Below are 22,967 nucleotides of genomic sequence, written 5' to 3'. Positions count from 1 at the left end.
TTTGATGGATGTGCTTTACCTTTAGGATTCCATGGAATAAATAGTATAAAAGCTGAAAACGAGTGTAAACAATGTGGTCATGATTATCTTCCACACACACCTCTGCATATTTGTTTTGATTTTTCACACCGGCAAGATGAACACTGGTCCTTCAATTGCACCTCCAAGGAGGATGTTAAAAAGAAAAGACTTTTATTATTTTCTCTATTGGCAACTGTGTTACAAAGTTCAGTGTGTGTGTGTGTGTGTGTGTGTGTGTGTGTTAGCAAGAGAGCAAGTGAGAGGGAGGGGGTAAAGAGAGAGAGAGAGACCAATAGCAATAAAGCATAGTGACTTTACATATGGTCTCTGTGAGGGTAGGTGAAAGTATTTTTGAAAACTAAATGAAAACATAGAGTCTTTCAATCTTGTTCCAACTGTGAGTCCTTTCACATTATTCTAGAATTCCTAGGGCATAGCTCTCTAGCTGCCTTAGCCACGGTCTTGGTGTCAAACTATCTGAAATGATTACAAAAAAAAAAATGATTACCTTAGGTAGCTTTTGCTTGGCCAGATTGTCTAACCTGGTGATTTAAGGTAAGAGTGCAAGGCCAGGTCAGGTGATCTGGGCCCAGCTCTGCAGTAAGTAGCTACGTGACTTGCTTCAAGTCACTTCACCTCTATAGGTCACATTGGAAAAATCACAGTGAGGGGCCAGGGCTACATCAGGCGTTTGGAGTCTGTCACACACAATGGAGCAGTGGCTCTGCCTCATACTAGCTGTGAGACTGTGGATAAATCACTTAACCTACTCTATAAACCTTATTTATGCTTTCAGTTTGTAAATGAGGATAACAGCAGTTAGAGCCTGCCATGAGATTTAGCTTTACCGTATCTCAAAATCTATCATATTGAAGGTATTTACTAAATGATTGCTATCATTCTTATTAGTGATCTGTAAAATTCTTCCAGGACTCACATCCTGTTATTTTTTATTTGTGAGAAAAATAAGGAAGAGTGATAGACACGAGAAATAAAAATGAAAAACACAGTCTTTGTGCATGATAATACAATCCTCATCTATTTGCAAGATTGTGTTCATCCTTTTATTTATCTTTTACCTGCTGTCTGGACTTGGAGAAAATTGTTCCTTTAGTGGATATTATTGTTTGTCTTCAGTGAGGGATAAGTTAAAATAGAGACATTGAAATCCTTAAAAACGTTATTTAAATTTGCACTGTCCTCTCTGGGGACTATGGGCACCAAACGCCAGTTATTGATGCAGGAGTCATTGGTTTGATCTCAGAGCAGCATCCTGGTAGACATTTAAGACAAGAGTCAACACAAACCATGTGTTTTGTGAGATGCTGTCCATTACTGGCACCTTAAAATTCATCAGTTTCATCACAATTAAAATTTATAAACCCTGATTCTGTTCAGAAGTGGCCTTAAAATGAATTTAGCATTTGGATGTAACTTGCCACAACTATTCGATGGAATGTAATTAATGATTATATATTAAGAATATTATGAGTGCTGAGAATCATCACTTACCACTTTTCAAGTAAATGTTTTTATTGGGATTTTATAATTCAGAGTTGCCAGCTGTTAGAAAATGTATAATTTTAGATCTGGAAGAGACCTGTGAGATAATGTCATTCAACCCTACCATTGTCCTGATGAAGAAACTGAGGCCTGGATAAGTTGAGTAACTCTAGAAATCTCTGGGCCAGACAGAAATGGCAATAGAAACAAGCCTCTTAGTTAGTTACTTGCCAGGTGCCTTTACCATTGTAAAGAGTGTCAGAGGGGTGATGAAATCCTACTTAATCACCCCCTATTTGCAAAATGACTTCCTTTGCATTCCTGAAACTTCTACTTTGAGTTGCAATATATCCATTTAAAAAAAATCATTACTTTCACACCGTATAGAAACAATACTTTAAATCAGTTGATCCTTTTGCTGCAACAAGGTCCAGCAAAGCTTTACCATCTCAAGTAAACCCACTATGCCTACCTATGCTCCAGAAATAGTTGGGCTATTGAAGAAGCGCTGGTCTCTTCTAAGCCTTTCCTTAGGATCCACACATCAGACACTCATCTCTATTCTCAAAAGAGCACAGCATGGCTGCCGTGTTCCTTTCTTTCTACTGTGTTTCTTTCTTTCTGTGTTCCACTTCTACTTTTGATGCCTTTTCCTTATCTTTCAGCTTCTCCTTATTTCAGGATGGTGAAAGGAGGCCCTAAGAAGAATAATATTTTTTTAAAATGTAGATTTCAGAAGTCAAGGGGTCAGTCTGAGCATGGCCAATCGTTAATAGACTCATTTTTATCTTCTGGAAAAAGGAAGCATACAGGGACAACAAAAACCTTTTTACCCCTTTTGTTGAATTTATTCTCCCTCAGGTGATATTTCTTTTTAGTTAGTTTATTTTTCAAGATAATGAAAGGTTCGAGATTTTTTCCAGACTATTTTATTTTAGCAGGTGTATTTCCTGCCTCCTACATCCTTATACAAGGGAAACCAGTGCTGGGGGGTAGGAGTAGGAATGACAACAGTGCCTTTTGTTTGTTTGTTTTTGTTTTGTTTGTATCACTATTGACTTTCTGGGTTTTTTTAGAAAATCATATTCTTTATGAGTGAACTCTTGGGTGAAATTTAGGGACTTATAGGGAATAAAATAAGAAATATGTGGGAAGGATTTAGGGGAATATTAGCATAGTATTTAGCACGCTAGGTTTTGATCTATAAAGATAAAAGAGAATTATTCCCTTCCACGACCACCATCGTACCTGATTATACCAGTGGGCGACAGGTGGGTAATGCTAGAATCTGCCATGTATATGGCGCATATGTATGTATGTTTGTATATATGTACACATTTGCTTGTAGATGTTGACTGTGATTAGACAGGGTACATCTTAACAAATCCTAGAATCACATATGTTAGAAGAGGAGGAAGTCTGAGTGTATAGAAAGAATTTTAATGTCTATTTACTTTTATATCTCTCAGTTTTGGCAAGAGAACAGACCTGACTATGTCAACATCCAGCTGTACCTCAGTCAAACAGATGGCATACAGGTATGTGGTTGGATGCTATTGTAAATTAAACAAGCCTCTTGATAACGGAAGATTTACTGTAGGGGCTGTGCTGGAAGAAAATTTCTGCAGGTTGTTTGAAAAGCAGTTTCCCAGAGGAAGGCCTCTTCTGGAATGTGTCCAGAAAATTCGTGCCTTGTCCTTGAAGTCAACTGTATTATGCCTTTCGTTTGTCCTTCTCAGAGGAAGCTGGAGCGGACCTTCTGAGTTCATCTCTCTCCTCTTCACTGTCGCCTCAAGTTCTTTACCTCTAGAGATCAATCCATAAGTGAAGAGTCCTGTGGTTGTGTGCATCGAGGGGAGGTTTTATGTGGAGAGAGAAAATAAGGTCACACACAATTAAGCTTATTTCCCTTTAAGGGAAACTGAAAAAAACTCATAATAGGCGTCACGCATTGTTTACCTACTGTGTTAGACGCTGTGCTAGACACTGAACAGATTCAGGAGGTAGATGATATTGCTGTCCCGATATCATAGGTGAAGAAACTTATCTTTACAGACAACATTGAAGAGCTGCATAGGTGGATAAATCTGGCTGTGTACGCTTTCACAAGTTTTATTTTAGCATTTTCCATCATGCATTTTCTGTCGTACTTTGAATACAGAAAAGGAATGCTTGTGAATTACTTCAAAACTAATCTAACCCTATTTTTTCTAGTCAGATTTCTATGCCACTTAGTATGTAAAAAATATTTCATTTGACTGCTCTCATGAAGCTAGTCAGTCTCATTATTCCTCCTGGTATCGCTATAATTAAGGTACGGAGCATAAATTATATCTGGTTCGCAGTTTGTCTGCGTGGAACTCGGACTCTCTCCTCTTTTCTCCCTTCATTCTGACTCTTCACCACCAGTTCAGATCTAATATTCTGTTAATTGCAAACACTGGTCCACTAGAAATTATTTGTTGGTAGACCCAAGGTTGCAGACTCTTCTGTTTAGGCTGCCTTGTCTAGGATCATTTTCTCAAATCTATGATCATAATTTATAAAATTTTACTCAGATAATGAGCCAGATATGACAACTATATTTGCAGTGCGAAAACACTTCAATAAAGTTTATGCGCTGCGTCCTTTCTTGAGAGTAGGCAATTAGAATGCATTCTTTGAAGTTGTTTAAAAATGAGGCAATTCACTGAAAGTGTAGGAAAATCAGCCATTTGTAATAATGGCATTCAAGAAGAGAATGGGTTTTAAAGGAAAAGAGACAGGAAATGATGCTTCTAAATGACTTTACTTAATAGGTTGCCATTTGATACTTACATTCTTTATATCACGGCAATTTGGTAGGAAGCCACAGCAGTAGCAAAAATGATGTTAGAGAAATGAGGGATTTGCCCAACTCTATGTCATTATAAAATATAGTGCTTTCTTTTTGGCAGAAGATAATTGGAGAAAAATATCAAGCACTGAATTCAAGACTTTTTATTGGACGTCCTCGGTGGAAACTCCTGTTTGATGAAATAGCAAAATGTAACCGAGGGTAAGTACTATTTCTCAGAAAATTTGACATGTGGTTAATGATCAAATGAAAATATTCCCAAGTCATTACATGAAGTTTTTAAGGATGAATTAGTAATGGGTTTACAAATTACAAAGTCACTTAAACACTCAATTATCACTCTCAAAGGAGGAAACAAAGCAGGGACCACCTCAAGTATCTGTAATGCCAAATCATTAAAATTTGGCTTAGAAAGAGTCTATAAAGTATTTATGAACCAGACTCCCTACCTGCTTTTAAATTTGCGTCGATCCATATTAGCGTGGGTATTCATTCCCTCAGTATATATCAGGTGGTCATTAGAAAGGTTTTTCAAAACCGTGTTGCCAAACAAGGGAGCTCTACAAATAGTTCTAACAATGAATGCAATTAAAAATCAGATTTTTTGACCACAATGAATACATTTTTAAAAACTCTTAGTTGTAATGTGCGATCTCTAAACAGGAATATTTCCAAACATAATTTGTTTTTCTAGGAAGCTATGCCGTCATGCATCACTTAGCGATGAGGATGTGTTCTGGGAAACGTGTTGTTAGGCAATTTCGTCACTGTGTGCACAGCCTAGAGTGTACTTACACAAACCTACGTGGTGTAGCCCACCACACACCCAGGTTATAAGGTCCTAGTGTTATGAGACCACTGTCATATATGCGGTCCGTCGTTGATTGAAGTGTCTTTGCGTGGTACGTGACTGCACTCCTGTGAAGAACCTTAGCATTATGGACTGTGTCTGGGATCTGAAGAGATCACTGTTGAAGAAAAGCATTTATTTTAGGGCAGACTGGCCAGCCCATTTGCCTTCTGTAAACTTATCCTGGTGCCTGGCAATGATCTACAAGAATTCTAAACGCATTTCAAAAACCTTATACCCACTCACACATTTTAAAGTTGGCATCGAAATAGTTTCATCATAAGTTTAAATAGTTGCAAAGGCTGTAATTTCTAACATATTTCAGATGTTGACATTTTAAAATTGATGTAACTCTTTTCAACATGTCTGATGGAATCTAAATATCATAGTTTCTTGATACCAACCTCATATTGTGAAGATACACAAGCTTTCCTTAGCAGCGGGAAATTTTACATCATTCTTTTTTCTGCTTGAACTTAGATTTCTACCCTGTTTAACCTGCAGAATTTTATCAAAATTCAGTATATTTTTACATTTTCATACTTGTGTTGCTAAATTAAACATCCTTCTGCAATACGAATGTACATAAATTGAAGATTTAATTTATAAAATTCCCTGTGACCATAAAGCTCCAGTGTTAATTTTTTCTTCTGGATTGAGTTATCATTGCAATTAATAACATATAGTTGATTAATCCATAATTATAAAAATACATTTTGATGAATATAAAAAGGTTATTTGATTGTAAATGCATGGGGCAGCTTATTAGATGGAGAATATTTAAAAGCCCCAATTCACAAATTCATGGATGACTATGATTCATTGAAGGAACCACTGCTTCATCATGGCCCTTGACTCCATCTTCAGAGATTTCGTTTTAGGAATAATAGTGTGGAGCCCAAGAAGCAAAATGTAAATAGGAGTGTAGCTACCCATGTAATTCACATTGCAGCCGTGTTTGAAACCACTTCTGTAATATTTCCTTTCCCTGGATGAAGTAGTTTGGGTTGAAGAGGAAATCATTCTTTACAAAGCAGAGGTCCTTCAGGGCCTTAGGTAAAGGTGAACTACGGAATTTAAAAAAATTTCAACCCAGTTTTGGTTATATTCCTTTGCTATCTTTTTCCACTATCATCCATCTTAGATGTGATAATCTTGTCATACTCACTTGGGTCTTGCTGTGCACCGCACACTTTTCCTCTTTAATGGCATTAAGCTGACCTCTGACAAACATTATTTTATTAGTTTTCATAGTATAGTGCTGGAAACTTTGACAGCTTTTTTTTTTTGGCTCAATTCTGAAACCAAACCCCAAAACAGTAGAGGATCGTTTACAAGAAATTAGATTGGGATTTTGGTTTCTTTGGTTAGTCCTTAAGAATTCTCATTTGTTATACTGTCCATGATTTAGAGGGATTTTTTTATGTTTATCTGGTTGGTTGTTCATGATCTTTAGATGAACCAGCAAAGCTGGTTTAAGAAGAGCAAATGTGCGCCATCTACTGTTGACATTTTGTACAACACTTTTGCTTTGCGGATTTGCTCTGGGCAGGCACCTAAAATGCATTATTTTAAAAAGAATTTTTATGTAGCATACTTAGGAAAAGAGTGGATCTACATCTTAAGGGTTCATTAACTAGAAAAAAATGAACTATTTTAATAGAAGCCTTCATTTTATTTATCTCTTTTTGCTGAGGAAGATTCACTCTGAGCTAACATCTGTACCAGTCTTCTTCTATTTTGTATGTGGGTCACCGCCACAGCATGGCCACTGACTAGTGGTGTAGGTCAGCACCTGGAAACTGAACCTGGGCTGCTGAAGCAGAGCATGCCTAACTTAACCACTAGGCCTCGGGGCCGGTCCCCAGAAAACTTTGTTCTAGATGTAAAATTTTGGTTAACTTTAGGTACATAAATTGCTGAAAGAACGTATAGAGATAAAATAGAGAAGAGAGGCATATAAATTAAACCATTTTTAATTCAGTATGTTAGACTATAATTTAATATTTGGAAAGTGGTTATTTATTAACCAGTAGGCATTAGTTTAATAAACTGTGTAGAATACACATTTAAATTTGCTTAAGCTCTCCTTGGCATACACACACACACACACACACACACACACACATATACTTATAAAATATATATATTGAAAATATAAAACTTAACTTTTTAACAAAAATTGAATAATATAGTCTTTTTCAGATTTTCAGATACAGTCATATATTGTTCCTGGATAATTTTCATGTAATTCTACCTCATAGTATTCTAGGATATGGATAACATGACCATTACTACTCTACTTATGGATATTTAGGTTGCCTCCAGTCATTTACTGTTACAAACAGTGCTGTAGTAATTATCTTTGCACTTTCTCATGCTCTTGTGAGGGTATTGCCGGAGGTTAGGTTCCTTGAAATGGAATTGCTGGCTTAGAGGGTGTGCGCACTTCGGTACAGTCTTAGCAAAACCAAAAGGCTGAATCAATTTTTACTCGATTTACTTTGTATGTGTATATGAGAGTGGTTCCTTCCTTGCATGACTTTTTGAAATCCAGAAAATGAATTTCATGATGGTATTACATGATCAAGGAAAGTGAAGGAGCTTTTGAAGTCACCCTGCTTTCATCATTATTTTACAAATGAAGAAGCTGGGACTCAAAAAGATAACGATTTATCTAAAGCTATGGTTAATGAGTCAGAATTCAGACATGATCCCATCTTCTGATTATAAAGTTCAATGTACTTTACAGCAGAGCATTGTCCCAAATAGAATGAGTGGCAATCTTATTTTACTGTGTCCTTCTTGAGGACAGTGAAGTGTTGGAGAAATTGTCGTGTTTACCATGTATGTTGCAGCAGATCATTAACTGTAATATACTAAAAGCATCAATAACTAATTTTTCAAAAACATAAAGAGATATTCTAAATATTACTTTATAAGCCATACAGTATTTAATAACCTGTCAGAAAATTATTTATTACACCTAACCAAAATTTAGTTTCCTATTATTTATAATTAAAATGTATATCACATCTTAAGATAGTTGAATTTATGTATTACGCAAAGGGAGAAATAAGGGATTAACTTTATGTGGACTTTGGAGTAGAGAATTACTACTCTCGGACTGAGTGCAACGTTTAAGACCGTATCTGTATTTTGCTGCCTCATGATGTTTTAAAAACAATACAGATCAAGAATACCTAGGTTTGGTCTCTCACATTTGCTCCTGTGTCCCTGTGTTGAGTCACTCACTGTAATAAAGGAATGAATAATATCCAAAGAGTGAATAACTTCTCATCATATGAGATCCCACGCTTACAAATCAGCATGGAAAAATGAGTATCATATAATAGGAAAACTATGCACAGATATATTGGACATTTATGGAATTGGTTCCCAACATCTGCCCCAAACGACATCCTCTGCTTAGATCAAAGTCTCTCTCTACCCATTTCAACAAGTTTTTGTAGATAAATCTCTAGATGATTGTTGGATTGTAGCAACCTAATGCAAATTTAGTGCAAATGAATTGCAAAGATTAATTGTAGATCTTGGAAAATCTTGTAGGATTTCATTAAGTTAGTGAGAGTGACATTGGGGAACTCCTTAAAGTACACAAAGATCTCCTAGAGTTAAATAGTTAACAATTGAAAAGCAAAATGTGAAAAAAAAGTAATAATGATATATGGGTGCTTTAAAAATAATGATTTCATTATGAAGTATTTAAGGCAGATCTTTAGGAAATCTGCAAAATTTGAAAAACTGACTCTAACATTTCCTTATGGAAGCCAAGAAAGAAAATAATGGTATCCTATTGTCATAATGCAGTGTTCACAGAGAATATATACAAACAGACAAAATGACGCATTCTCTTTTCATTTTAATGAAAACCACACTACTTTGGGGAATGGTATAAATTTAATAGTTCAATTTTATTCAATTTAAGTAATCCATTGTATTTAGCTCTGGTTTTAATCATCTAAATTTTAATAAATAGAAGATAATTTATTTTCATACTTTATTATTTTCTTCCTTCTGCTCACTTTGGGTTTAATTAGCTCTTCTAGTAGTTTCTTAAGCTGGAACCTTAGGTCATTGATTTCAGAACTTTATTCTTTTCTAATAAAAGTGTTTAATACTATAAATTTCCCTCTAAATACCATGTTAGCCACATCCCGCAAATTTCAGTATGTTTTATTTTCATTTTTTTATAGTTCAAAATGTTTTTTAATTTTCCATGTGATTTCTTTGACCCATTGGTTATTTAGAAGTATGGTGTTTAATTCCCAATATGTGGGGATTTTACAGACATCTTTTTGTTCTTGATGTCTAGTTCTATTGGGTTTTGGTAAGAAAGTGTACTTCTTGTGATTTCAATCCTTTAAAATTTATCAAGACCTGCTTTATTGCCCTGAATATGGTCTGTCTTGATGAATGTTCCACACTCACTCAAAAAGAATTTCTGTTCCATTGTTTTTGAATAGGGCACTCTATAAATATCAATTAGTTCCAGTTGGTTGATAGTGCTATTCAAGTCTTCAATACACTAATTTTATGGTTACTTGTTTTATCAATTACTGAGAGAAGAGTATTGAAGTCATCAACTATAATTCTACATTTATCGGTCTTTACAGTTCTGTCAGTTTTTGTTTCATGTATTTTGGAGGTTTTTACTTGTAGAATTTAGTTCTATTGTTTAAACTATTTACGTTTTATTATTTATTCATTACAAAATAATTTTTATTGTCACATGGGTGAGAAAATATTGTTGGTTTTGTCCAGCTTTATTGAGATATAATTGACATATAATATTGTATAAGTTTAATGTGTGCAGTGTAATGAATTGATATATGTATATATTGCAAAATGACTATCACAGTAAGGTTGGTTGGCATATTTATCACAGCACATAATTACAGTTTTTCTGTGTATGTGGTGCGAACTTTTAAGATATCTACTCTCTTAGCAACTTTCACGTATACAACACAGTATTGTTAGCTATAGTCACCATGCCGTACATTACATCCCAGAACTTATTCTTTCAACTAGAAGTTTGTAACCCTTTGTCAGCCTTCACCCATTCCTTACCTCCCCCACCTGCCCTTGGCAACCACCAATCTATTTGCTGTTTCTATAAGTTTGTTTTTGTAGATTCCAAGTATAAGTGAGAAAATACGGTATTTGTCTTTCTCTGTCTGATTTATTTCACTTAGCATAATGCCCTCAGCGTTCGTCCATGGTGCTGCAAATGGCAGGATTTCTCTCTTTTTTATGGCTGAAGGTTATTTCATTGTGTGTGTGTGTAACATCACATTTTCCTTATCCATTCGTGAATTGATGGACACTAGGGTTGTTTTAATGTCTTGACTATTCTGAATAATGCTGGCAATGAACATGGGCATGCAGATATCTCTTCAAGATAGTGATTCATTTCCTTTGAACATAAACCCAGAAGAGGAATTGCTGGATCATACTGTAGCTCTATTTTTAATGTTTTGAGGAACCTCCATACTGTTTTCCATAGTGACTGTACCAATTTACATTCCCACCAATAGTGAACAAGGGTTCCCTTTCCTCCACATCCTCACCAACAGTTATTTCTTGTCTTTTTGATGATAGCCATTCTGACAGGTGTGAGGTGATATCTCACTGCGGTTTTGATTTGCATTTCCCTGATTATTAGTGATGTTGAGAACCTTTTCATGTACCTGTTGACCATTTGAACATTGTTTTTGGAAAAATGTCTATTCACGTCCTTTGCTCTTTTTTTTGAGGAAGATTAGCCCTGAGCTAACATCTGCTGTGAATCCTCCTCTTTTTGCTGAGGAAGACTGGCCCTGAGCTAACATCCGTGCCCATCTTCCTCTACTTTATATGTGGGACGCCTACCACAGCATGGCTTGCCAAGCGGTGCCATGTCTGCACCCGGGATCCGAACCAACGAACCCTGGGCCGCCAAAGCAGAATGTGCGAACTTAACCACCGCACCACCGGGCCGGCCCCCCTTTGCCCATTTTTTAATTCCATTGTTTCTTTTAAATTTTTTTGCTATTGAGTTGTATGAATTCCTTATATATTTTGGCTATTAACTCCTCATCAGATATGTAGTTTGCAAATATTTTTCTCCCATTCTTTAGATTGCCTTTTCATTTTGCTGATTGTTTCTTTTCCTGTGCAGAAGCTTTTTGATTTGATGTAATACCACTTGTCTGTTTTTGCTTTTGTTGCTTTACTTTTGGTGTCAGATCCATGAAATCATCACCGAGACCAATTCAAGGAGCTTTTTCCCTGTTTTCTTCTATAAGTTTTATGGTTTCAGGTCTTACATTTAAGTCTTTAATTCTTTCCGAGTTTATTTTTGTGAGTGGTGTAAGCTAGGGGTCTAGTTTCATTCTTTTGCTTGTGAATATCCAGCTTTCCTAACACCATTGAAGAGACTATCTTTTCCTCATTGAGTGTACTTGGCTCCCTTTGATTGGGTTTAAATCCAGCAGTTTACTATTGCTTTCTATTTATCTCATTCTTCCCTTTTTTATTTTCTTCATTTACCTTCTTTTGGGTTGAGTATTTTTTGTGATTCCATTTTTTTCTCCTATATTGACATAGTAGCTATATCTCTCTGTTTTTAGTTCACTTTTAGTGATTTTTTTAAGCCACTGGTTCCCAAACTGCGTTCCTTGGAACAGCATCACCTGGAAACTTGTTAGAAAAGCAAACTTGTGAACCTATGCAAGATCTGCTGAATCAGAAGCTCTAGGGATGGGGCCCAGCTCTCCGTGGTCTGTGGTCCCTCAGGTGAAATCAGAGAAACATCATCCTAGGTTTGCAGTGTACGTCATTAGCTTATCACAGTATACTTCAAGTAATATTATACCACTTCAAGTACTTCCATTCCTTCTGCATCGCCTTGGCTGTTAGTCATCCTTCTTCTACATGTGCTGTAACCCTCCTAATGCATTGTTAGTACTTTTGTTTTAAACATCAATTATATTTTAAAGAGATTAAAAGTTAGACAAAATATGCATTATATTTATTCACAGATTTACCATTTTTGTGGTCTTCATGCCTTTGGGTAGATTCAAATTTCCATCTGATTTCATTCTCCTTCCTGAAGAATTTTCTGTAATATACCTTACAGTGCTGGTTTGCTGGTGATGAATTTTCTCACCTTTTGTGTGAAAAGTTTTTATCCCATCTTCGTTTTTGAAAGTTGTTTTTGTTTGGTATAGAATTTGCTTGGTATAGAATAGTTGACATTTTCTTTTATCTTTAAGCACTTTGAAGATGTCGCTTCCTTGCCTTCTGACTTACAAAGTCTGTGACGAGAAGTCCATCTTTCATTTTCTATTATTTGTAATGTGTCTTTTTTCCCCATCTGATTGCTTTTATGTTTTTCCCTTTGTGTCTGTCTGGTTTTCAGAATTTTCTTATAAGTTGCCTTATGTGGTTTCCTTTGTGTGTATTCTTCTTGGAGTTCATTAGATCCTTGGATCTATGTGTTTGTTTTCATCAAATCTGTAAAATTTTTGGCAATTATTTCTTCAAATATTTTTTCTCTTTCCCTTCTGTGTTCTTTCATGTTGGGATTACAACTACATGTACGTTCAGCCAGGTCCTGCAGGTCCTTGAGACTCGGTTCACTTTTTTTTTTCAGTTTTTGTTCTTTGTCTGCTTTCATTTGGATGGGTTCTAGTGCTGTCTTCACGTTTGCTTGTCTTTCCTTCTGCAGTGCCTGTTCTTCTCTTAACCTATCAGTATATTTATCACTTTAGATACTGCATTTAATCTCTAGAATTTCCATTTAGACCTTTAAAAAATCTTCTCCTTCTCATCATGTTGATGCTTATCTTTGAACATATGAAGCATGTTTCTCGTCACTGTTTCAATGACCATGTCTGATCATTTCATCATTTCTGCCGTTCTGGGCCTGTTTCCCTTGACTGATCTTTCTCTTTGCTAGGGTTTCCATAACAAAATCCCACAGACTGGATGGATTAAACAACAGAAATTTATTTTCTCACAGTTCTGGGGGTTGGAAGTCTAAGATTAGGATGCCAGCAATGTTGATTTCCTCTGAGACTTTCCTCCTTGGCTGGCAGATGACCACCATCTTGCTGCCTCTTCACGTGGTTGGTCTTTTCTCTGTGCATGTGCATCTCTGGTATTTCTTTGTGTGTCCAAATTGCATGCTCTTATAAGGACACTAGTCAGATTGGAATAGAATCCACCCTAACAGACTCATTTTAACTTAATCATGTCTTTAAAGGCCCTATCTCAAAATACAGCCAAATTCTGAGGTACTAAGGGTTACAGTTTCAACATATGAATTTGGGGGAGAAAATTTAGCTCACAACACTTCTAGTTCATAGTTTCTTGCTGTATACATTTCTGGTAATTTTTGATCGAATGCTGTACATCTTGAAGTTTAGATATTAAATGCCAAAGTTTAATCTGTTTTTTCAATATTGTTGGACTTGTTCCTGACATGCAGTTTCGTTACTTGGGTTTAGTTTGATCTTTTCAATGCTTGCCTTTAAGCTTTGTTAGTCTAGGTCCAGAGCAGCCTTCAGTCTAAGGCTAACTTTACCACCATCCTCCCTACTCCTTGCAAATAAGGTGATACCTTTCCAAGAACACTACCCATTGCCCACGCATAATATATGGATCTTTTCCATTGTGGTTTGAGGGAATATGAATATTCAGAACCTTGTGTAAACTATGAGAATTGTTTGGCCTACTGCTCCCTGGTAATTCTTTACCCAGATTCATTTGGTTTCCTCTCACACATGAGGAGAGTAGTACTCAAACAAAGACTTGAGGATATTCCTCTACAGATCTCCAGAGCTTCTTTCTGTAGATGTCTCTTCCCTTCCATATCTTGCTCCACAAAGTCTAGCTGCTTTGGCCTTCATGAACTCCATTCTTTATCTCTTCAACTCAGTGAGACCACCCATCTCTGCGTGAATTTCTCCCCTCTGTGCTGCAGCCTGTAGACTGCCTCCAGGCCATAAGCAGAGACAGTTGCTGGACTCATCTTGTTGTTTTCTCTTTTCTCAGGGATCACAGTTTTGGGCTGACTATGGTCCAGTATGTGAAAATACTTCTTTCATATATTATTTGTTTTTTTCTAGTTTTTTTTTAACTCAACAGAGTAAATCTAGTTATGGCTACAAGTAAAAGTTCTATTTTCATAGTTCTTTGTTTCATTTTTCAAGGTGAAAAGTTTTAATAAAACCATTTTTTCAGTATTTATTATTATAAATTTGTGCTACTCATTTAAATAGATTCCCTTTTTTTTAGTACCAGTTATTCTCAGATAAGGAGTACATGCTGTATTTCTCTAAGATATATGAATTGTTAATCATTTTGATATCCTAGGAAGAATTCAATGCAAATCAACAAACTTTGGAGGAAGATCAGTGTGAAATACTAGTCATTTCCTGGGATTTATTTAGTCTATTTGTTAGGGATATGTATAATTTATCTACTAAAATTTTATGTTAGTGAGTAATAAAACCTGCTTGGCATTTGTTACAATTATTGCAGTGCATAAATAAAAAAGAAAATGTATTCAGATTAATATGCTTTTTGTTTCAATGTGGACATAAATTAGTTGCTTAAAATTATCCTTTCAAATTGATAATAGCTTTTCTTTCTCTTCTTTTATTCATCATTGCCAATGAAAATACATGGGATCTTTAGAAAAAATGTATGTAAAGCATCTAATAGGAGAAGAATTGACATCGTCCAGTGTGGATGGGCATCCATTAATTGCTGTTCTTGATCTGGTTTCTGCCCTCACAATGGCATGTAATGAAAAGGCGAAGTCAGACTGTTCACTCTCTGATTGTAAGCAAATATGTGCTCATAGTTACATACTTTGAATTATCCTGATTTCTAGTATAAAAAGCATGAGGCAAATAAAATATTTTCCTGGTGGTCACTTACATTTGGGAATAATGGGAAAATTATTTTCAATATGCAAAGCAAGAAGTTAACTTTGCTAACAACTTAAACATGCTCATAAAGCGTACTTCTTGTCATATTCTGCCTAATTTTCCATCTGATTTTCCATTTTCTCCCTCTCTTTTCCCAGGAAAACAGTCGGTGTTTTTTGCTGCGGACCCAATTCAATTTCTAAGACTCTTCATAAACTGAGTAACCGAAACAACTCATATGGGACAAGATTTGAATACAATAAAGAATCTTTCAGCTGAAAACCTTTGAGATGAACCAGGACTCTAAAGAAGGAATGAGTGCAATTTATAAGACTTTGAAACTCGGCTGAATCAAACAGCTGTGTCTTGCCAAAGAGTAGCAAGATTTTCTTATTTATGATTATTTAAAATGGAAATGCAGAGAATGTGGCCAGATGACAGGTCACATTACATGTTTAATTTGGAAACCAAAGAGGCTTTGAAGAATATTTGATGTGATGATTCACTTTTCAATGCTCGAATTAAAAGAAAGCTATTAGATGCACACCGTTGATTTTTATGGCAGATTCAAGAACTCCCTAGTGAGGAGCTGCACTTGCTCACTGGGAGGCTGATAGCTTCGGTCCTCTTTAAATTGTTTTTGGTTGAACAAATGCAAGATTGAATGAAATTAAAAATTCATTGAAACTCAGATTACATTTTCTATGTGAGTATAAACAGAGTAGCTTTGATTTAGAAAAGCTCCAAGCAAATCTATTAGATGTTTGAAAATACAATATGAGACTCTGTATTGATACGGGTACTTTACGTCAATATCTAATCTCCCTCACTACTGATGCTAATGCCTCTACTTGATATCTGTAAACCTTATGCTGAATGAACCTTGTGCAGACATTGATATAGCGTCTATTTTTATATTTTTCCTTCTTTTTTCCTCTGTCTAAGGAAATCTGCCCTCCTTTGGCACATGTTGGACACAAGGATTTAATCGGTCCTTTTCATCCCCAACTTATTTAATCTATTGCTATTGCATAGTAATGAGGAAAACGTTAATACTATAAATTATAAAGGGATACATAGACTAATAGCTTTTTTCCTTTTCCAGCATTTTAGGCTCTATTATTTTTATTTACTTTTTTTCCCAGCATAGTTTTTCTTAGTTTTTAGGCTCTTAAGGGGATTTGTTTAATTTGCACTTTGAGACCAAAGTGGTCACTGAGATAGAAGTTCTTTCTCTTGAATCTCATAAATCACACCTTGATTTATGCTGGAGATATTGAGAGTATGGTCACATTCCTGAACACGAAACCTGTCTTTCACTTTCTACACGACAGGAAATATTTCGTGAGTCATTCGAATTTAAGTTCAGAATCAAGATTATTATTGTTGCACTGTCTGGTATTCTGGGTTTTGATAGGGAATTATTGAGTTTGAAGTCACTGCTGAGACCTCACTCTGTGATCCTTTGAGTTTATGCTCCCTGGCGATTATATCTGGGCTTAGAGGAAAAATCTACTACCTTAAGAATTAAGGCATTTTTACAACTTACTGATTTGTTCTTTAGGCATCTATCAATTGCTATCAAATATGATGCATTGCTGAAATCAACAGCATGGCTTGTCTTGCCTTTGTTAAAATTTTTCATGATGTAACATAACATGATAATGCTACTGTCACTTTTTGCTCTCATTCACAATAGCAGTCAACTGTGTTAAACCATTCAGCATTGAATGCCCATACACGTATTACTTACAGATATTTCTTCCTCTCCTTGGAATTCATTCTTCTCCCTTCTTGGAAGGAAAGTGAGTTAGAATAACATATGGAAAAAGTGCAATATTGCTACAGATTTAGTTTCGAAGGCATATTTAATAACCAGTACATCTTGTAACACTTTGTAAATTAAAAAGAATTCTAAAGATACCTTCATAAGAACACATAACAGAAAGAACTTGCAAAAAGAAACTTGAGTTAGTACATGCTTGATGTGCAATACTGAGTCATTTTAATGTCAATTAATGTTAAAATTTCTATTTTTTATCCAGCTCTTCCAGAAATCAAATGAATATTTATCATTGGTCTCCTTATAAAAAAATTGTAATGGTATCCTTGAAATCTCTATAATTCACTTGAACTTTGCAACAAATTAAGCAGCCAGATTTTCTTCACGAGATGATATAAGTGTAACAAACATAATCTATTTGAGTGCACATTAGCATGAGTAACCTTGCGGTTTTGAGTTCTGGGGCCATCAGTGTCACTGGCTAATGATGTGACTGTGACAAATGACTTGTCACTCCAGAATTAAGATTTCTCACTTGGACCAGATCAATAGTTATTCATCTTTTTTGGGTGATGTATCTTTTTGAGAACTTGATTAAAAATGAATATCACAATATATATATATATATATATATATAAAGCGTTACATACAATTTGGGGGGGACACAAACAATCTCCAAAAGCAAGGACCCCAGTTTATAAACCTCTGAACATAATAATCATCGCTATAGGTCTTGCTACCTGTACCTTTCTTTTTTTTCTTTTTTTTTAAGGTTGGCACCTGAACTAACATCTGTTGCCAATCTTCTTTTTTTCTTCTTCTTCCCCTCAAAGCCCCTCATTACATAGTTGTAATCCTAGTAGTCTTTGTGGCTCTGCTATGTGGGATGCTATCTCAGCATGGCTTGATGAGCAGTGCTACGTCCGTTCCCAGGATCTGAACCAGCAAAACCCTGGGCCACTGAAGCAGACCGCATGAACCCAACCACTCAGCCATGGGGCTGGCCCTGTATACCTTTCTTTTCTTTGATTTTATTTTTTAGAAGAAACTATCAAATTTTTTATAGGATTACACTAAGAAATTAACTCTATGGACAAAGGAAAGGAAATTCTCTTTCTATGCCCCAAAACAAAGAATCTAATGGACTCTTTCATCAGTTTTTAATCTTCTTCTGTCTCTTGCTTCATGCAAGAGAAGGCAATTTTGTGTAACAATAATAATAAAACACTCAGATTCATATACCCACGCACCACATATACATTTGGGGCTTAGTTTGCTTTTTTTTTGGTTAAAAATGAAGTGATTGATAGTTTTTTCATTTAGTGACTTAAAATGCCAGTTGGGTGATTATGCTAAGTACAGGCACTTAAAGAAATAGAAGCAATGTAGACAAAGCATAGCTGAATTGATTTAATCTAGATATCCATGTTATTTATAACCCCCCAAATCAGTGTTTACTTGAAACATTCACAGCAGGAAATGGATTTTAAATTATAAGGGATTGCTAAAGAGACTTGTTAGAGGCAAATGGGCCCTTGTCATCAATAGATAATGCTGGTGCTGAAGAATGTTCATTATATGAAAGAGAAAAAATTTTAAGAAAATCTTTTTTTCCTTAAGGATGATTAACCCAGCTGAGCAGTGATTTTTCTAAACAAACCAATGAGATATATATTTAAGTGCTACTCATGATAAACAGGTCTCTTTTCTTATGCTATCTAGGACACTCTCATATCCAGTTATATTATAGAAGCATCAAATGCTGAAGTTAGGGGGCCGGCCTGGTGGCGCAGAGGTTAAGTTCACACGTTCCACTTCAGCTGCCTGGGGTTCACTGGTTCGGATCCCGGGTCTGGACATGGCACTGCTTGGCAAGCCATGCTGTGGTAGGCATCCCACATATAAAGTGGAGGAAGATGGGCACGGATGTTAGCTCAGGGCCAGTCTTCCTCAGCAAAAAGAGGAGGATTGGCAGGAGATGCTAGCTCAGGGCTAATCTTCCTCAAAAAAAAAAAAAAGTGCTAAAGTTGGGAGTACTGTTATTTTGCAGTTGAGGCAACTGAGGCCTGAAAGGAGATAGTAATTTGCTCCAAGTCATCCACTGAGTTCGTTGCAGAGACGAAATCAGAGCTCAGCTTTTGTAATCTCTGCTGCTGAAAGGCTCTTCCCACCTCCCCGGGAAATAGGCATTTAATAAGACACATCTAGTCCTGCTAATCGGAATCTCCCTATAAACTCTAGTGCTGAGTGGAAAATAAGGTAGTGAGTGTTAATTCCAGATTCAGAGCAGAAAATCACACCTTTCTTCCCTATATATCTTCTGATTCCAAATTTGTTAGTCTTATGCTTTGCCTGTTAGAATCTATTTCCAGATATCAGTTTTAAAATAAGATAATTGTGCTAAAGAGATTGTGTTCTCCAGAGCTCTGTATTGGGGAAATACATCATAGTATATTTTCTAGGAAATGCTAATATTGTCATTTTAAATTTAGGTTTATAGACAAAAGGTATAACTTCACCAGCTTTCTAACGACCCAGGGAAAGGTTGATGTTAAAAAAAATGACTATTGTTCTCTACTCACATGACCATAATGTGCTTTTTGTTCAGGAGAAAAGAGTCAGCTTTTTGTAACCTAGTGAGACAGGAAATAAGTGAAATCAAACATAATGAGCATTTACTCCAACCACCATAGAACAATGAGAACTCTCTGTTTGCTTCTGTCTGAATCTCCCCTTCATCACCCCAACTTCTTTATTCCATTCTATAGTATTCTCAAAGGATGGAGTTGCAAAAGCTAGCTAGACAAAGTTTTCCAAAGAAACGAAGCAGAAGATTGCCAATACTTAGCAAAAAGAGCTCCATTAAGAGAGAAGAGAAGAAAGGCCGGGTGAATTATTTAAAATTAGCAGAGAGTTAAGCAATGTTGCTTTAAAACAAAGACTAGTAAATTTTTTGAAGTGAACATGCAGAACTTTTATTTCCTCATCCAAAATTTTTATATTCTTGTTTATAGAATCTAAAAACAGATTTCTTCTTTTATTTTACATTGTAGCAAAATCAGCAGTAACCTTAATGCGGAGTGTTAAGCTACAGTTTAAGAATTGATTGGGTCTGCCCGGTGGCGCAGCAGTTAAGTGCGCACGTTCCCCTTTGGCGGCCCGCGGTTCACCGGTTCGGATCCCCAGTGTGGACATGGCACCGCTTGGCAGGCCATGCTGAGGCAGGCGTCCCACATCTAAAGTAGAGGAAGATGGGCACGGATGTTACCTCAGGGCCAGGCCAGTCTTCCTCAGCAAAAGGAGGAGGATTGGCAGCAGATGTTAGCTCAGGGCTGATCTTCCTCAAAAAAAAAAAAAAAAAAAAAAAGCCTCATCAGAGCAAAACTAGGAAGGAAAAAAAAGGGAGTCAAGGAAAGCAAAGTTCTTTAACACATCAGGGCACGAAATCCTTTTCTTTTCATAACTAAGTAGATGCTTAAATGTGTTACAAAACTGGCTATTACTGTGGTTTGGAAGAAGGTAAAAGAATGGGATGTTTGGTTTGTTTCCAGGGATCCTTTCACATTGTCATTGCCACTAAAATTTTAGCAGAGCCTTAAATTGATCCGAATTATATCTGGCTTCTATAAGAATTAGAGCTTTGATGAACTGCTGGTTGACCTAGAGAATCCCAACATTTAGGTGAGAACCAGCAATATGTAAATGCTCTGATATATATAGCAATAAAGAAGGGGAGGCTGCCATGCATTGCTTCAGCTGCATACACCACACATTAAAATTCTGTCGTTGCGAGGTCGTATTTCTCAGCTCTTATCCTTCCACCCAGGGAATGAAACCTTAACAATGCAGACACAGAAACAGACATTCTCTGTTGCATCGTAACAGTGTATCTCTTCACCTATAACAGCAGATTCATTTGAATCTAGTTATCAATTTAGGATGACTATATGATTCATTTTAATGGTGAGAAATCTCCACAATGCCAAAGATGGGGGCCTTGCTTGCTTACTAAAAAATATGTGGCAGCCAACACATTGGCTGGGGAGAAAGCGGTTAATTCTTCTAGGTTTTCCTCTCCAGCTGAGCCCTAAAGGAATGTCAAATACCTTACCACACATATGTTGGAACGTGACCTGTCTTGCACTCCTCACTTTGAGATTCTATGTGTGGCACAGTTATTCTCCAAACTCCCAGGGACTGTCCAGTTCAGCGAAACACCAGCTCTTGAGTCATCTTGGCATCATTAACCACATAACGGGTACCGCCAGGTGCAATTATCCTGTTTAAAGATGATGATGATCTGGTTACCAAATGGCATTAGCAAGAAACTTTATTTTCTCTTTTCATTACAATTTGATTCAAATTCAGAGTTGGGAATAATAGAAATCACTTTAAAAAGTGGGAATGATAGGGCCAGCCTGGTGGCACAGTGGTTAAGTGCGCACGTTCTGTGTCGGGTGGCCTGGGGTTCGCCTGTTCGGATCCCAGGTGCGGACATGGCACCGCTTGGCAAGCCATGCTGTGGTAGGCGTCCCACATATAAAATAGAGGAAGATGGGCATGGATGTTAGTTCAGGGCCAGTCTGCCTCAGCAAAAAGAGGACGATTTGCAGGAGATGTTAGCTCAGGGCTAATCTTCCTCAAAAAAAACAAAGTAGGAATGATTGGCTGTAGCTATGTTCTACTCTGAGAGTGTGCTAGTATTATCATTCTACCCAGCCACCTCCAGTGTATAGTGTGAACAGGATTCCACGTTAGAAACCAGGTGACTTGCAGCCTTTATCCTTGAAAAGTATTAGACCATGTACATAAAAATGGGTATAATATCTACCTCTGCCGACATCCCTTTTCCAGGGATGTAGTGGGGCAAGAATGCGGGGGAGAGAAGGAAAGAAATTGTGAAGAAAGAGACATTTCCTGGGCAAATCTTCCTGCGTAGGTTTTTGATAACACAATAAAAATAAAACATTGTTCTGAGTGAGTAAAAACACAGGCTTCCGTCAGTCACAGTTCATTATAACTGAAAGAGTATTTAATCCTGTTTTCTGGGCAAGTAGAGAAGTACCCACAAGCAAATCAGCACTACTAGCTGTCTGTCTGCTGAGATTCCCGTAGACAAAGTTGCCTGTTATGTCCAATAGAACCGTCTTTTGAATTCCTCTTAACTAATTTTGGTCAGTCCCAATTTGGCTAGAGATAGCTGTATTGATCTATAGCAGTCGATCTAGGAATTGCTGGAGGGTGATGTCAGTTATCTTGCTTATTTAAGTTTTGGTGAAGGGAAAAGCAGGTGTTCATGAGACCCCTACTGAGTTAAAACCAAGGCCTATATCTTAGAGCTAGATAAAATTCTATAAAAAAAAAAAGCACTGCATTATAGCTATTTTTTTCCTAGATGGAAATAAAATAAATTTATCTTTTTCTCTTACCAAAGATACTTCACATTATGTGTTTTCATCAAAGCTCACATTATTTTGTAGATATTTGTATTTAAATTATGTGTGTATGTGTGCGTGTTGTGTGTGTAGGAGAGAGAGAGCATGTGTTTGTGTATTTTTATGGTGGATTGGGAGAAAAATTGCCTGAATGAAAATGACATTCTGCAATAACGTGTAATGACACTTTCCTACTGTCATAATAAGCATTCAGCAGTGACAGGTTTGCAATTGGAAGAAGCGTAGTGCTCCCATCAAAATGTGAGATGCTCAGCAATCCAGGTGTGGCATTTGATTCTTGTCTGGCTAAATGGAGGTGTGAGTTTCTACAATGCTGGAGAGGAAGCACTAATTCAGATTCAATGCTTGTAAAGAATTAGAAAAAAATGCATTTATTTTTATATGTAATTTTATTGTTGTAAAGTCATAGTATGTTTCTAGAACACTTTCATTGTTTTGGAACGTGGCATGGTGTTTAAAAGCTAGACAAATAAAGTTTGGACAAATATTCTTAAAATTCCTCTCATTGGAAACTAATTGTGCACCTTTGATGGTAATAATCAAGAATTTTCTGCAGGATTTTGAGAACAGGTTAGGG

At 36.4% G+C, this 22,967-nt stretch overlaps 1 protein-coding gene across 2 annotated transcripts in view; it reads left to right on the top strand.

Moving 5' to 3' along the window:
• The window catches only part of NOX4 (NADPH oxidase 4), a 145,250-nt gene extending 128,174 nt beyond the window's left edge, over positions 1-17,076 (top strand). For both annotated transcript variants that reach the window (XM_046686204.1, XM_046686205.1), the window contains exons 16-18: positions 2,994-3,062; positions 4,461-4,561; positions 15,310-17,076. In XM_046686204.1, the coding sequence (XP_046542160.1) occupies positions 2,994-3,062; positions 4,461-4,561; positions 15,310-15,430 (291 nt within the window). In that variant the 3' untranslated portion in view covers positions 15,431-17,076. The remainder of the gene's footprint in view (positions 1-2,993; positions 3,063-4,460; positions 4,562-15,309) is intronic.
• Positions 17,077-22,967: the final 5,891 nt, after the last annotated feature.

Source organism: Equus quagga, chromosome 14 (assembly GCF_021613505.1).
Source record: "Equus quagga isolate Etosha38 chromosome 14, UCLA_HA_Equagga_1.0, whole genome shotgun sequence".
Lineage (NCBI taxonomy): Eukaryota > Metazoa > Chordata > Mammalia > Perissodactyla > Equidae > Equus > Equus quagga.
Note: the sequence above shows the minus strand (reverse complement) of the source record. Positions and strands in the feature narration are given on the sequence as shown.